General features: G+C 36.2%; 1 protein-coding gene and 2 pseudogenes across 2 annotated transcripts in view; all 3 read left to right on the top strand.

Annotated features, from left to right (window-relative positions):
- Nucleotides 1–14856, top strand: part of st3gal4 (ST3 beta-galactoside alpha-2,3-sialyltransferase 4) — a 37896-nt gene that overhangs the window by 4073 nt on the left and 18967 nt on the right. Inside the window, exons 2-4 of one of the 2 annotated variants that reach the window (XM_088345149.1) lie at nucleotides 5867–5945; nucleotides 14108–14189; nucleotides 14508–14597. In XM_088345149.1, coding sequence (XP_088201275.1) covers nucleotides 5930–5945; nucleotides 14108–14189; nucleotides 14508–14597 — 188 coding nt within the window. In that variant the 5' untranslated portion in view covers nucleotides 5867–5929. The remainder of the gene's footprint in view (nucleotides 1–5866; nucleotides 5946–14107; nucleotides 14190–14507; nucleotides 14598–14856) is intronic. The other variant, XM_088345150.1, reaches the window with a different exon arrangement.
- Nucleotides 8274–8388, top strand: LOC148357692 (U2 spliceosomal RNA; annotated as a pseudogene).
- On the top strand, nucleotides 8574–8747 carry LOC148357691 (U2 spliceosomal RNA; annotated as a pseudogene).

The following is a 14856-nucleotide window of genomic DNA, read 5'->3' as shown; positions in this document are numbered from 1 at the left end:
TCAAAATTAGTTTAACCGATCTTGAGTAATTGCAAGAAAGAGACAAGTTTAAAGTGGTATGATTGTTGATTTTGGGACACGGGCTCTGGCATTATTCTCTTTTCATAATTTTTATCAAATCGTCAAAAATAAATGTGCTGAAGACTAAGCTTTTGTCTGGGGTGCGGGTTTAGCAATTTAGTAAATTTGTCACATAATATATGGGGTGGCTCTTTCCCAAAATGAAATTAATATATTTTGCTTTTATGGCTCTTTGCGTCAAAAAGGTTCCCGACCCCTGCCTTAGCGGATCCGGTCTAAATGCTAGATCCTTGATTAACAAAATTGGTCCTAATTTTGAGACGGAGGTAAAACATGTTTTTTATTCAATATTTTTATTAGTTGCTTCAAAAAATAACTAATCATCAATGTCATCCACTCAGTTCTGTTTATAGAATTACCAACTTTTACATTTCATTCAGATAAAAGCTAAATTTTTCTTCCAATCATGTCTTGTTTTATTGTGTTATTTAGATTTCCAAAATAAAATATGAACACTCTCAATTTGTTTTGTTTTTTGACTTGAAATTGTTGTAAAAGTGACAAATTCCATCTTTTAATTGTTTTTTTCAACGTGGCTTGTTTTTTTAATGTCATTATTTAAATCATGTTTTTTAATTTTATTTTGTCACTTTATTTTTGCACTACTTAGTTAGAATGACTTTATTTTGCAACTCTGTTTTGTTGCAACTCCAGACAGAATTGAGTTTTCCCAGCATTGACTGCTGTGTTTTTTAGTCACCTTTTTAGCAGGGGTTGAAAGAATATACACCACCTCTTACCACACAAGTGTTTGTAGTTCTCTCCATTTATTCTAAACTAATAAGGACATAAACAATTTAACAATGGAATTAAGTATGAACTAAAAATCAAACCAGAAATCGAGCAGGAAAAAAAGGTAGGTAGGTTTTCCTTTAAAATGACTAAATGCAATGCTAAGAGTGTATCAAATAAATCGTTTTGTTTAACAACTGTAAGACCATTCGGGCTTTTCTGCCACAAAATGAGATGGTATGAAGTTGTTCCGATCCTGTAACAATACAAAATACAATGTGGACATAAACAGCTCTAAATTCTCGTCAGATGTGAAGTTATGCTCCAAGAAAGCATTAATATATTATTCTAAATGGTATCTTTTGGCAGATTTATTTAGCTAATCGACCAAGGCTTTTGAAAGGGTAAAACATGGAACAATTTCAAAATAACTTTTTATGTTTATTAATGTGTAATCACTGTGTTAGATGACTTGTATCCCTTCCTATTGGCCGCTGTAACACTCAATGAAGAAAAGAGATCTGTTTGTTGTAAAATAGCCTGCAGGGACTCGATTAGTACACATGGTTATGACTCCCATGCTAAAATGCATTTTGGAAGCAAAGGGCTTTTTTGGGAGGGGGCAGTGTCCTTATGTATGGTTAAACTGCTACACATTTCATTCCTATTCAGCCCTTCTGACAGGATTAAAAAAGGATTATGTGTTTGTCTTTGTGTTCAAGGTCATTCTGAATTGTAATTTCCTCCCCCTCAGGGAGGAAAATCAAGCAAAGGATGAAATGTGTTTGTCATTTGTATGTCATTCATAGCTGCAGAGCTTATCCTTTAGGCATGCTCAGGCATAAGTATGCAAATGTTTCACCCCCTTTCACATAGTTATTGATTTCTTCATAGCCTACTGTCATCCGCAATTTAATAGAATTGTAAATGCATCAGTTTTTCAAGGAAATATGTTTATTGCTTGAAATACAGAATATAACATTTCATTAACTAAATAATAATAATAATAATAATAATTTCCTTGTATTGTCATTCTGTGTAACAATGTACACAGAACGAAATGTCGATTGCACCTGACCCGTTGTAGCGAGCCGATGCAGCCGCAGCCAACAGAGGGCGTCTTAGGAATGACTCGGCCGGGGCGCGAACCACCGACCTCCCAGTCTCAAAGCGGGCGCCTTACCATCTAGGCTACTGAGACTGTAATATACAAAAATATAAACTCAAAAGCCCCATAAAACTTTGTTCCTTATCTCTGTATCTGCCCATACCAAGCCTGTTTGCGTTATATACATGGAAGTTTGAGTAGCCCGTTTTTCATCCACTTGTCTGAAAGAATTCCCATTTGTTCAATGTTAAAGGCGGACGTAAGGGTGTCACCATGGCATCACATGATTAATGTTAAGCACTGTGGGTGAGTCCTCTGAACATGTTTCAAACCTTGCCTTACTTAAGTGTTGACTGTACATAAACCTTCATCGATAGCCACATAATAGACCATGAATCTTAAAAAAATGTTTTTGAAAATGACTAGTGTCAATAAATTTGTTCAAACCATAACTCCACTACACACATTAAGACCACTCACGATATCCAATAACTTATTGAGGGCTGCAACTAACGATTTTTTAAATCATTTATGAATCAATCGATAGTCAAAAAAAGAAATCGCTGAATTGGATTTTTATTTTGGACCGATGGAAGAATGGTGAACAACAGATAACAACAATATTCTGTAATATTCTGTAATTCTGTGAATTTCCCTTCGGGATGAATAAAGTATCTATCTATCTATCTATCTATCTATCTATCTATCTATCTATCTATCTATCTATCTATCTATCTATCTATCTATCTATCTATCTATCTATCTATCTATCTATCTATCTATCTATCTATCTATCTATCTATCTATCTATCTATCTATCTATCTATCTATCTATCTATCTATCTATCTATCTATCTATCTATCTATCTATCTATCTATCTATCTATCTATCTATCTATCTATCTATCTATCTATCTATCTATCTATCTATCTATCTATCTATCTATCTATCTATCTATCTATCTATCTATCTATCTATCTATCTATCTATCTATCTATCTATCTATCTATCTATCTATCTATCTATCTATCTATCTATCTATCTATCTATCTATCTATCTATCTATCTATCTATCTATCTATCTATCTATCTATCTATCTATCTATCTATCTATCTATCTATCTATCTATCTATCTATCTATCTATCTATCTATCTATCTATCTATCTATCTATCTATCTATCTATCTATCTATCTATCTATCTATCTATCTATCTATCTATCTATCTATCTATCTATCTATCTATCTATCTATCTATCTATCTATCTATCTTCCAAGTGTTTATCAAATAGCCTAATAATAGATAAAAATACATACAGATTTTTTATATACACATACAGATATGTAAGATACTTTTCTTTAAAGTACAAAATAAAGAGAGGCAACATTTGAGGAGAATGAATGAGTTGCATTTTGGTGTCTGAAAACTGCTAAATAAATAAATTCGGATTTGGATCAAGATGACCTAGTGTATCAAAATATGGTCTTGAAGAGCCCTCTGCTGAACCAAAGTGACGGATCAAAAGGAAATTCATTGCATTCTTAGTTAGAATAGAATAGAATAGAAAATGCCTTTATTGTCATTGTTACAACATGGATATGCTGTGACAATGAAATTGGACGACTCCAGTTCCACATTTACAGTGAGGATAAGGAAACAAAGAGATAAAGGAACAAAGAACTAACTGACTTTGTTGTAAGTAGGCTTTGTTTTCCTCCGGCGGGGGGTGTGGTGGGGGGGCTTTATGGTTGCTGCTGAGGAGGGTGAGGGTCAACCGGAATATTTGCATTGAATTAGGAGACAAGTGATTCATAAATCATGCAACACGACAAATAAATAATGATTTTTTTTTTTAACCTGTCTTTTGATTATGGATTTTAATAAATTTTCTCAATTTGTTGTTGCAACCCGACTTACTACTGTGAAGGAAAATTAGGTGGTTCGTGTCAAATATTTAATTGGTCGGTTGGTTGGATCCCTTAACCATAAGGGTTGTAGGGGCACCATTTCCTGTAGTGTGTCTTTGGCAAGTACAGGCTGGTGGCGCCCATCCCTCTCCAGGCCAACAAATTAGAATTTTCTGAGTAATTGTAACTAATGTTGTGTATAAAAAGGGGCACAAAATTGTAAGCAAAAAGTATAAATCAAATGTTTTATTGAAAAATCTCATTTTTGGGGGGCAAAACTGTCCAGCCCTAATTTTGCATTTGCATGTGTTGTACTGCTCATCTTCATCTTGTATCCCGAAAACTTGTGTTTTTCTATCGTGCAAAATTTTTACTCAAGTAAGGCATTTGTATGCTTTTGTATTTGATTAGGCTGGAAAATACGGTACTATCAGTCCCACCTAACACACATGTTTTAATAATTAGGTTACACGATTTCATATGTAATAGTGTTAACAATTGTTTTTATAGAGTTTAATTTTCTCTCCTAGAGCTTTTGTTACAGTACCGGTATATTATTTCAAGGTGCATGTTCTTATTGGTATTTCTTTAAATTATGCAACGCCAGTGATTCTCAACATTTTTTTTTTCTTATTTGCAAGAGAACCTTACTATTTCAAAGGATAATTGGTGGAATTTATTTCATAGAATAAAAAAAACATCAAAGAGTCAGACTTAAAAACAGTGTTAACATATTCAAATTAAAAAAAACATTTATAAATACAGTACATTAAAAATCTCACAATTTTAAATATTTTTTAGTGGTTAATTTAAAAATGTTTTTTTTCTTTTTAAATGACATTTCGTAATCATTGACGGATGATGGCCAGGTGGCTTATGCAGCGTGGGGTTCAAACCTTCTGGTATTGAAAGATTTTCTGGGTTTTTGACCATGAAATTCAAAAGTCTACTAAATATGACTTTGATTTTGTGAATTTGAATTTTTCTTAAAGGGGAAGTGCGTTGTTTGGGATGTCTTTAAAAAGTTGTATGGTAAATGTTTTCTTCATTAGGTATGAGCTAATTGTGCCCGTCTGAGTTAAAAGAACCCTTATGCTTTTATTTCCACTGCACCTATTGAATTTACATTTTGTCAGAGCTGTTCTCGGTGGAACACATTAAGGTCGAGGAATGGAGGCGGGAGAAACTGTTGAGGGATGTCATGCTTGTCCCTGCTGTTATTTCCTTTTTATTTGTCAGTGTTGAAATAAAATGGTAAAAGAAAAGCTCTCTACATGCATTTTTAAAAATGTGTTTCAAAATCTGGTGTGACTTTTGAAAGGGTCTTTCAGGTACCCCCAGTGGGTATTTATACACCGGCTTTATTCAAAGAAAAAACTAATATACAGTATATCATGGTACCCCTAACAGCTACCTTGCTAAATGCTCAAGGTAGTTGAAAAAATTAGAGGAAAGACTTTTCCTGCTATATTTTAAGTACAACTAATACAGTTGTGCTGTATATGTATAACCTAGAAATCCACATTTTATTTCCAGGGATATTTTAAAATCCAAAATACCCACAAAAGACGGCAAAGTAAAGCTTTGAAGTGAGCGTCTGATATGAAATACTGCATCTCGAGTAAATTTGCAGTTTTCTCTGAACATCAGTAACTTTAAACAAGCCTACGCACAACTTCAACTTTGGAATTCAGCCGGAATCTCTTCATGGGAAGTTTCTGAATCATCTTTAATCATTCCAGTGTGTGTTTCTACCATCATTGAAGGGACAGTACTGAGAAAATTTGAGATGGGAAGGGCGAATGTGAGGCCACTGTGTCCTTGTTGCCTCACATCACCCCAAGTCATGTCGAAGTCCCAAAGCCGATCAGTGTTGCTGCTCCACGATGACATAGATTGCATTAGTCTCAGGATCTGAGTTTTTGTTTCCATCTCAGTTTCAAATGGTTGTTTTCTCTTGGACTACTTGCTTCCTGTTGCTTTAATCCAGTTGACTTTGCAACTGCCTGACTGTATTTTTTTCCTGTTTGTACTAGAGCAAGAGCACTGGAAGCTTGGGCTGATCTGATCAGTTAACTCCCGGTGGACAATCACTGGAAATGACCGAGAGAAAAGGTAAAATAAACATTTGCTAAAGCTAGTACTATTTCTATTTATTAGCTCATTATTAAATAGTCAGCAGCGGCAAAACCTTCATAATTGTGTTGTTGGATTTTAAATAAAACAAAATAAACTTATTTTTACATTTTGGCACTTGGATTATGCTTCTGAAATTTTATTTATGCTGTGGCACTAAATAATTTAAAAATGTATATTTTTTTTAATTTGTAATGGACCTGATACAGTCTGCTCTTTGTCACTTTATTTTCAAAATTATTTTCTCGTTTGTTTGATGAGGTAGTTAACAGGCTCTTTTGCACCACAATCATGCCAGCTTGCTTTTAATGGACTTTGCTTTGTGCACTTAAACTGGGAGGACCTTCTTCCAAACTCTTCCCAATGCCACTTTGTTGCACGTCTGAGATTTAAAAGTGCTTTGGTGCCGTCTATAGAATGCAGTGCTTTAAATCTTGAATTTCTCAATTGAATCTGAACTTGATTTTTCTGTCACCCATGTTGTTTTACTGTCTTCACAAGGGAAACGTTCAACTAACTCATGAGCGAAATACATTAACATTTCAATCTCCTTTAAGTTTTCTGGGTTTTTTGGCTTGACAAATTGGTTTAAATTATGTACAAAGAATCATTTTCATTGTTTAGATGGAGAGTTTGAGGTTGTTGGCTGCTTTCTGTCTGCTCTTTCTTTGGTGGTTCTTCATTTCTAGGCTTTGCATTCAATCAACAGATTCTTTTAGAAGCATTTATGTTTTACCCCCCAAATTTGGTTGTGCTTGACTCAGAGTATTATAGCCGCAATGTCATACTGGAGATGGCTACTCATGTTTGCATCACGTCAGTTTTTTTTATTGTACTTGTATATTTTGGAGTGCCTATTGGGTGCGTAGGAGGAATTGAAAGCATGCCAAGTGGTTCATTATGAGGAAGGAAGCATTACATTTATTACATTCGGATACTGTTATCTCTGAAACGGCTAAAAGGTCGTTAGATCTTAAGTTTTATATTGATCAATATCATTTCATGAAAGCCATTAGTTGAACACGCAGATTTAATCAATGAAAAATAGAGATCCAATAAACTCAATTGTTTTAAAACTCAGCTAAGATAATAACCATATTTTTTAGAATGCTAACCCAAAGAATGCAGTTTCCAAAATATTTGTGCTATGTTACAAAGATATGTCCACTTTCAGAAAAAAATGATTCAGCATTAGGTTAGTAAACGAGATAAGGGAGTCAGGTTTATGTGCTTTTAATCGTAATTGGCAACTAATTGTAACTTTGTAGTAAAATTACTTGCCGTCCAGTATATGTCTGAAGACAGTTCGATTGTTTGATACTTAACCTGTAGTAATATTTCCATTTAGCTTTGTAATGTTTTATTTAGTTTTAAAACTGTTACAGTGCCTTTTTTAATTCATAATTTAATGTTGAATCAGCCAAACAAAAGGAAAGTGTTTTGACCATATTGTGCAGTGTTTGGGTACCAATTGGAAAACTTTAAAAAATTAAGCATTGGTATACTCAACAAGTCTGCGTGAATCTTCAAATTTGTTTTGATGAGTGACATTATTTACCTTGATTTTGTCCTTTTTTTAAAAAGTGAAACATAAAATTGAAAGTTACAACAATAATGTCAAACTATCCCCAAACGTTTTTGTGCTTTACTTCATTTTCAGAAAATTGTATTTCTCTCTTTTTGAACCTCTTCTTTAGATATAAGATGTATAAAGTAATTAAAAGAAAAATCGCCTGTTGTTTTAAGGAAAGTATCCCTCAGTTTTTGCATTCTGGACCAACACATAATGGTTTTTCGCTTGAAAGATGAAGAAATTACTAAAGAAAAAAGAAAAATTAAATTCTAGCATGCGTCTGCACTGAAAACGACTCATGTCTAATTGTTTAAACCAGGGGTCTCAAATGTTTTAAAACTTTAAACTTGTTACTAATTGATATGCATTTCTAAAACATGTTATTACTATGTTATTACTATATTACTGGTATTAGAGTATACCATTTTGGGTCAATTCAACATTTAAATAGAATATTTCAATTTAATTAGAAACACATAGTTGTCGCCTTTCATTGAGTTTCCTTTATTCTTAAAGCAAACCTTTAAATCAGGCGTGTCAAACATAAGGTTGCATCGACAGTCACCCCTTTCATGTCCCTTGATACATAGCCACAGACAGCTCGACGTTGTCAAAATGTATTCTTTAAAAAAAAGGTCTTGGGAGTAGGTTATTTCTTTGGTTTTGTCTGTGGATTGCTGAACCAGCCAGTGCTTGTAGCACATATTTGGACTGTGGACTTTAACCAGCTCAGTAAAGCTTGACATTTTAGCTTTGATTTTTGCATTCCGGAGATGGAATAAGAGCTTGCTCTGTCCACTCCACGCATCGGCCCGGTATTGCAGTACCTCCGGGAACGGTGCATTCGCAATGATCGCAACAAGGCTTTAGGGCTAGGACCTTAGCTTGGCCTTTTGGCTGAGAGTAAGTGTCCAGGCTCCTAGGCTTTGTAGCGTATTATGAACTGACCGATAACGGATAATGAATAATGAATAACGAAGATAGATAAATAACCCTTAAAAACCCCCCCACATAACCACGGATTTAATTCTGGATTTGTTTCCTGTCTATGAAGTTAGGAATGTCAGCAAGTGTGACAAGCCGATTCTGAGAATCTAGATGAATCGACTTTATTGATTTTTGCAATCCGGAGATGGAATAAGAGCTTGCTCTGTCCACTCCACACATCGGCCCGGTATTGCAGTACCTCCGGGATCGGTGCATTCACAATGATCGCAGCAAGGCTTTATGGCTAGGACCTAAGCTTGGCCTTTTGGCTGAGAGTAAGAGTCCCGGCTCCTAGGCTTTGTAGCGTATTATGGACTGACCGATAACGGATAATGGATAATGAATAAAGAAGATGGAACAATAACCCTTAAACCCTCACAAGACCGTTTGTTTTTCCATTTTCTTAAATTCGTTTTCTCTGGGATTATCGGATTACCTAAAATGTTTGATAAACTGATCTACGCTCACAATAGACCACACCCTCCTACTGATGCTGTCCTCACGCCTGTCTCCCGACGCTACAGCTTCAAAAGTGCAGGCCGGTGCACACTCCAGATTTGCTTACGGACAATGATGTTCGTTTCCAGGATATGATCAGCCCCTACAGATGTACAATAAAGGTTAAAATCAAAGTGTTGGCTTTTAATCCAAATATTATTTATTGGTCTTTGTGTGATGAGTCATGATTCATGCTTGAGAATTGTATGGCGTGTCTGAAGAAATTGGCCCCATTTGGCGTCTAGAGAATTTACATTTTATTAAAGCTCCAGTATTTTAGGAGGAACACAAGTATTAGGCTCAAATGACAGCCTCGCAGCTCCTTGACTAGGGGCCCCAAGAGGGTGAGCGAGCCATCATCTCTCTTGCCCCCCACATTATGTGCGAATCATGAATTTTGGATAACATATACTATATATACTATATACTGTATATGTAATTGGTATATTCCAACTATTTTCCCAGATAATGTATTTTATCTGTCTCATCTTTGACTTCCTGAGCTCTGACGTCATCTGAAGCACACCAGCATCCTAGCAAGACAGTCACCTTACTGGTCTACATGCTAACTAATCGAAAAGGTTTTGAGGCAAGCTCTAGTAGTTTTTGTGAGAATGCCTCGGCTTTGTGTCGCAGATACGTGCAGCAATGGTACAACAAATGGCGAGCAGCCAAAATAGGGCAAACTGGCAAAAATAACACACACAAAACCAACAGGGGCCGAACCAGCCAGGACACGGCAGGCTAGCCGGCTGCCATAAAGGACAAACTGCGACCAGTCGGCGGGAAAAAACGGAAGGTTGAGTGACTGAAAAAATGGTGACCGGGATAACCGCGAGCCACAGCAGCAACAAACACAAACCCAGCCGGGAGAAAAATCACGAGCACGGCAGGAAGCCTGCTAGCCGACTGCTTACGGGGCTAACCCAGACCAAACAAAACTGGAAGCCTTTAGGTGCCTGCACGCTCACGGAGCACTATCATGACCATTATTATACTAACTGCAAGACAAGCGGCAAAAACGCGGGAGGAAAAGTTACTATCAAATACCTAAAATGAGGCAAAGTCCAAAAAGACATGCACGCTGTACACAACGTCAGGTGAACTTACCCTTTGATGATCAACTTGGACTAACCAATCAGAAGTTCCAATTACTCAAAGCTGAAATGTGCGCTATGCATTCTCTGATTACTACAATCGCTGTCTGTTTTACAACGGGACGCTTCATTAGATTAAGTTCTTGTTGTCTTTTTGGTTATGTCATAGCAGTCTACTTTGGAAATTAATTCCTCTGTCCATGGCGCATGGAATGTTTTGGAAAAAATATAAATGATTGTGGGGACGAGCACTGCACTTTCCGTGCCAAATTGTATACAAAAAGGGTCTTTTTGAATCCCTTCAAACTGTGATTTTGACACAAAAAAATGAGATCAATAAAGAAAATTCTTGTGGTAGACTTCTGGCGTCCTCTGTTTGTTAATATGATAACCGCAAGACCAGTGGCCCCCTTGCCCACATGTTTACTCTAACACAAAATAAATTAACATTAAAGCAATACTCAATAAAATTATGTAGGTTGCATGTTGTCTATTTTCTTATCCAATGTTCATTTAATTGCTGGGTTTTGTTAAAATTTGACTGGTGTATCCTCTTTTAATGTTATCATTTATCAAACCTAGAACTAGTTCAGTAGCTCCCCCCCTTCTGCTCAAAAGCACGTCATTGGATTATTATAGGTTAAAATTGGCTCAGTTAACCACTAAACATCATGCCGATCGGAAATCACAATTTCCTAGAAAATCGCGATGACCCAAGATATATTCTGAGAATCAGACTATGGACTACTCAGGTGGTCTTATGGTTTATGTAGGTAACATGTTGGAGACACCTTGTTTGAACCATCCCAAAATATATTTAAAAAATGAAACATTTCTTCTTTTTTGATGTTCATTTCAAAAGCTGAAATGGAATAAACAAAATGTGCATTGACTAATTCTGAGTGTAGAGCAGGAAGGCAATGTACCGTCTAGAGCTCTTATAAGCATGGTTTAAATTTAGTCTCAAGTGCGCCTGATGGTTCTTGTATTTGGACTTGATTCATTTCCTTGGCCAGCGTCACAAAGCAGATTGTTTGTCCTTTGTTGAACCTTTCTGTGTTCTCTCCCAATCCACATAGGGCAAGCTGAGGTGAGCCTGCAGGGTAAATGGTTATTCGAGTGTCCGCCAATGGCCATCTTCTACAATCTCTTTTCCTGCTAGGTTTTGCTACGACGCCCATTTCCCCCAACTGTCATCTAAGTTGACAAATTGCAATGCCTTTGATTCATTAGCATGAGGGTGATTGATTTTTACCTTCTTGGTGAAGAATATACTGAAAAGAGAGGCGCTAATTTGGATTTTCCTCATAGCATGCTTAAAGTACGTCACATAATGAGATGTACCAGGAGGAGATGCAGAGTGATGATGTCTTTAAAGGAAGCCTCAAGTAAGCGCCCTTCCTCTGTATGTGCGTGTGTTTATATGTCTGTGTGTATGCCTTAAACACAATTTTCCTTGGTATTGAGTTGCAGCCAATAACACATGTATTTTCACAATTATTTTACAGCTCAGAGGGTTAGTGTAATCAGGGTTCGTACAGGTGCTTGAAATCCCTGAAAAAGCTTGAACTTTAATTTTGTTTTTTCAAGGTCTGAAAAGTGCTTGAATTTTGTGTGAAGTGCTTGTGAATACTTGAAATTATTGTCATGTTTATCAACAAGTCTGCTTAATAACCATGCTGACACAAGAACTTTCCGTAACTGAAAATGTAAGCTACATATCACTGTCATTTTTACCTAACACTTATATGGAGAGAGATTTGTCTCTAATATATTTACACATATATTGTTCAGATCCACAAATATTTTTGCGATTTACTTAAAATCCAAAAACCATATGTCTTGATAAATACACACGCAAGATTAAAAATTTTTGTGGCTCCGCAAAACACATAATTTACGGATTTCTTCTTTTAATGTTACTGGAGAAATTGGAAAATTGGCTTTGAAAGTCCTTAAAAGTGCTTCAATTTGGCCATGAATAAGGTGTACCAACACTTTGTAATATGTACCACCATTTAGAGATGTAAAGATACCAGGATTGAATAATATGGTTTGTCGCATCAACTTTCTTTTTCTTTCATTTCATAGATAACGCCATTTTAGTGCATAGCTACAACATATTTTTCTCACATCTTCCTTTGGCATGGATGACAATTTGGCAAATAGAGGTTGTCTCAATGGTGCTTGTTGCAAGTATTTATTACAGATTCCTGTTGTGATGCAGCCTCACCACCGATGGTGTTGCAACACTTTTATAAGCCATTTTTTCTGAAAGCTTTTCCTGCTAACCGCTCATGTTTGCTACTTGATCCTAGGCAAGACTCCAATCGATTGCTGGTGGTCACCTTTGTTGTTACTATGGTTAAATCTTTGTTGTTAGTCTTTCAGTGTCCCTTGTTCCCCAAAGCCTACATGTGATCATCAATGACATTCTTTCTTCTGCTACTTGCTACCTTCTGCTTTGCTCTTTCAAACTTTCATTTTTTATTTTTATTTTTAATTATTTTTTAAATTGATTAGTTTTTTTTGTTTTTTTTTACAAATTTCTGTACACTACTTGAAAGGATCTTAATACAGTCTATGCTCCAACCTACCTAATACCTTTGTTGGATAAATCTGGCTTATTCTGTCCTTTGTTTTCCCTGAACAAGTTCCACTCTGATATTCTATTTATTAGTCGACAAACAGAAAATAAATTAAATACAAGGATGATTGATCTCTAATACTCTCTTTACTATGCCTGTATTCAAATGCAACCTGTGTTCTCTGATAGAAGCACACCTTGTGGTAAAGTATTACTCACTGTCCTTCTAAACCAGTGGTTCCCAACTGGTCTGTCTTGAGGAAACAACATTACACCCCAATGACAAGCTGCGACCCAAATCAAGGAAAATCCACTTCTCAAATTTATAGAATGAAAGGATTGGGCAGCTTAAAGCAGAGATAGTTTAATATATTCACTTTCTTTTCCAAAAACAGAATAACTTGAGGTACTCTTTATACTCACATGTAAGCCTACATCATATTTAAGTGACACCCTAAAAAAGCTTGAAATTGTTCAAACCATTTACTGTACCTTCAAGGAATGCTTTAATGGCAAACCCTCTTACAGTAGTTTTGTGTTTTGCAATCATTTTCTTTGACTCATCATTGAATCACTGGCGTTTGTGTTCACGCGCACGACTGCCCCATTCCTGTAAAATAAAGCTTGTGTGAAAACGTTACGCTTCTGGGTCCACAGTCTGTTCGGGTTCTGACACTAACTTTCTTGACCAATTATAAAAGGCAAAAAAGGAAATAAAATAAACAAAACCACAATAAAATAACAAGTGGTCCCTCTCTAAAACAATTGGGACGGCGCTTTTGGGTCCCGACCCACCAGTTGAGAAACACTGTTCTAAGCCATGTGTTCTCTTTATAAATACGTCTGAGTGTCATTTTATCTATATCTGACCAATCTAAAGTGGTTGATACTGCCATGCTAATGTTGGAACAAATTTGCCATTGCCCTTTTTAGCATCCCTCTTGAAATGTTTAACCTGGAGTGCCATGTCTAATCACCTTGTAAACAATTTACATTACGTTATTATCAATGACAACAAAGACTATTCTTGAAAAAAAAAACGAAGTAATGATTTTGGTGTTCCATGGTTTGGTAATGGTAATATATGTGTCACATATGCTTATTTTTTTATTTAAGTTTTTTGCACAGTTGTCTTCTTACAGACAATTCCCCTTGAGGATATCGTTTTGGGGGAGGTCCTCTTTGTGCAAAGGAGGTTTAGAAAGTCATGTCTGGCTGATTTTGGTGTGGAAGATCTTAAACTAAATATCCTATCAAAGACATTAAGAATGTCAAAAAATGGTTTACATTAATTTGGGGTTTTATTAAAATAAAAAAAAACAAAAAGTCCTACTTTATGCACTTCAGTCAAATATTACATTGCAAAAATGTAACTGTTTGTTTCCCATCTTGACTCCAGCATGGTGCCTTAGGCTTCTACCAGTTCTCTTCTTGTTCATCTCCTTTTTCACGTACTACTGTTCTTATGACGTACTTCAGAGGTAAAGACACACACACTCACACATTTTCCTGTTGTTGTTTTATAATTATTGTTCTGATATTAAGGCCACTTCATTATCCGTAATGCCTGAAAAAGTTTTGCAGTAAGCCTTGCTGGACTGCTAAGTGCTTAGTTCTCCAGAGTAAAGTAGTCCAAGCCACGAACTGATCCAAGCTGCTGGTCAATTATGCCCTCATATTGGCCTACTTTTGCTCTTCTTGAGCCTTCTGGTCCCAATCTAAATCCAAAAGGGAGGGAAAAGTCGTTTTCAGTTTCATGCCATTGGCGGTGAATGTCTGCACGTCTGTTTTTTTCACAGCTTTGCCGGCACCAGCAAGTCTGTCAACAGTAGCAAGTCTCTGTGTGGTGGCTCGCTGACGCAGAACAAATGGGAAAGCCTCAACTTTAAGTGCGTCACACAGCACGTCTGTTTTACTTTTATGGGGAGGGTATCTATGACTAATTACTTAGGCGAAACAACCGTTTTATTAGACCATAAGGGTGCTTGGCTTCCTCGTGTTTGTTATGTAAAGTAGTTCCATCCTCCATATTTGGTTGAAATTTGATCATATGTAGAGCTCAATCGCAGCAAGGCTTTAGGGCTAGGACCTTAGCTTGGCCTATTGGCTGAGAGTAAGTGTCCCGGCTCCTAGGCTTTGGAGCGTATT

The sequence above is a fragment of the Urocampus carinirostris genome, chromosome 10, assembly GCF_059441175.1.
Source record: "Urocampus carinirostris isolate Australia breed hairy pipefish chromosome 10, RoL_Ucar_1.0, whole genome shotgun sequence".
Classification (NCBI taxonomy): Eukaryota; Metazoa; Chordata; class Actinopteri; order Syngnathiformes; family Syngnathidae; genus Urocampus; species Urocampus carinirostris.
Note: the sequence above shows the minus strand (reverse complement) of the source record. Positions and strands in the feature narration are given on the sequence as shown.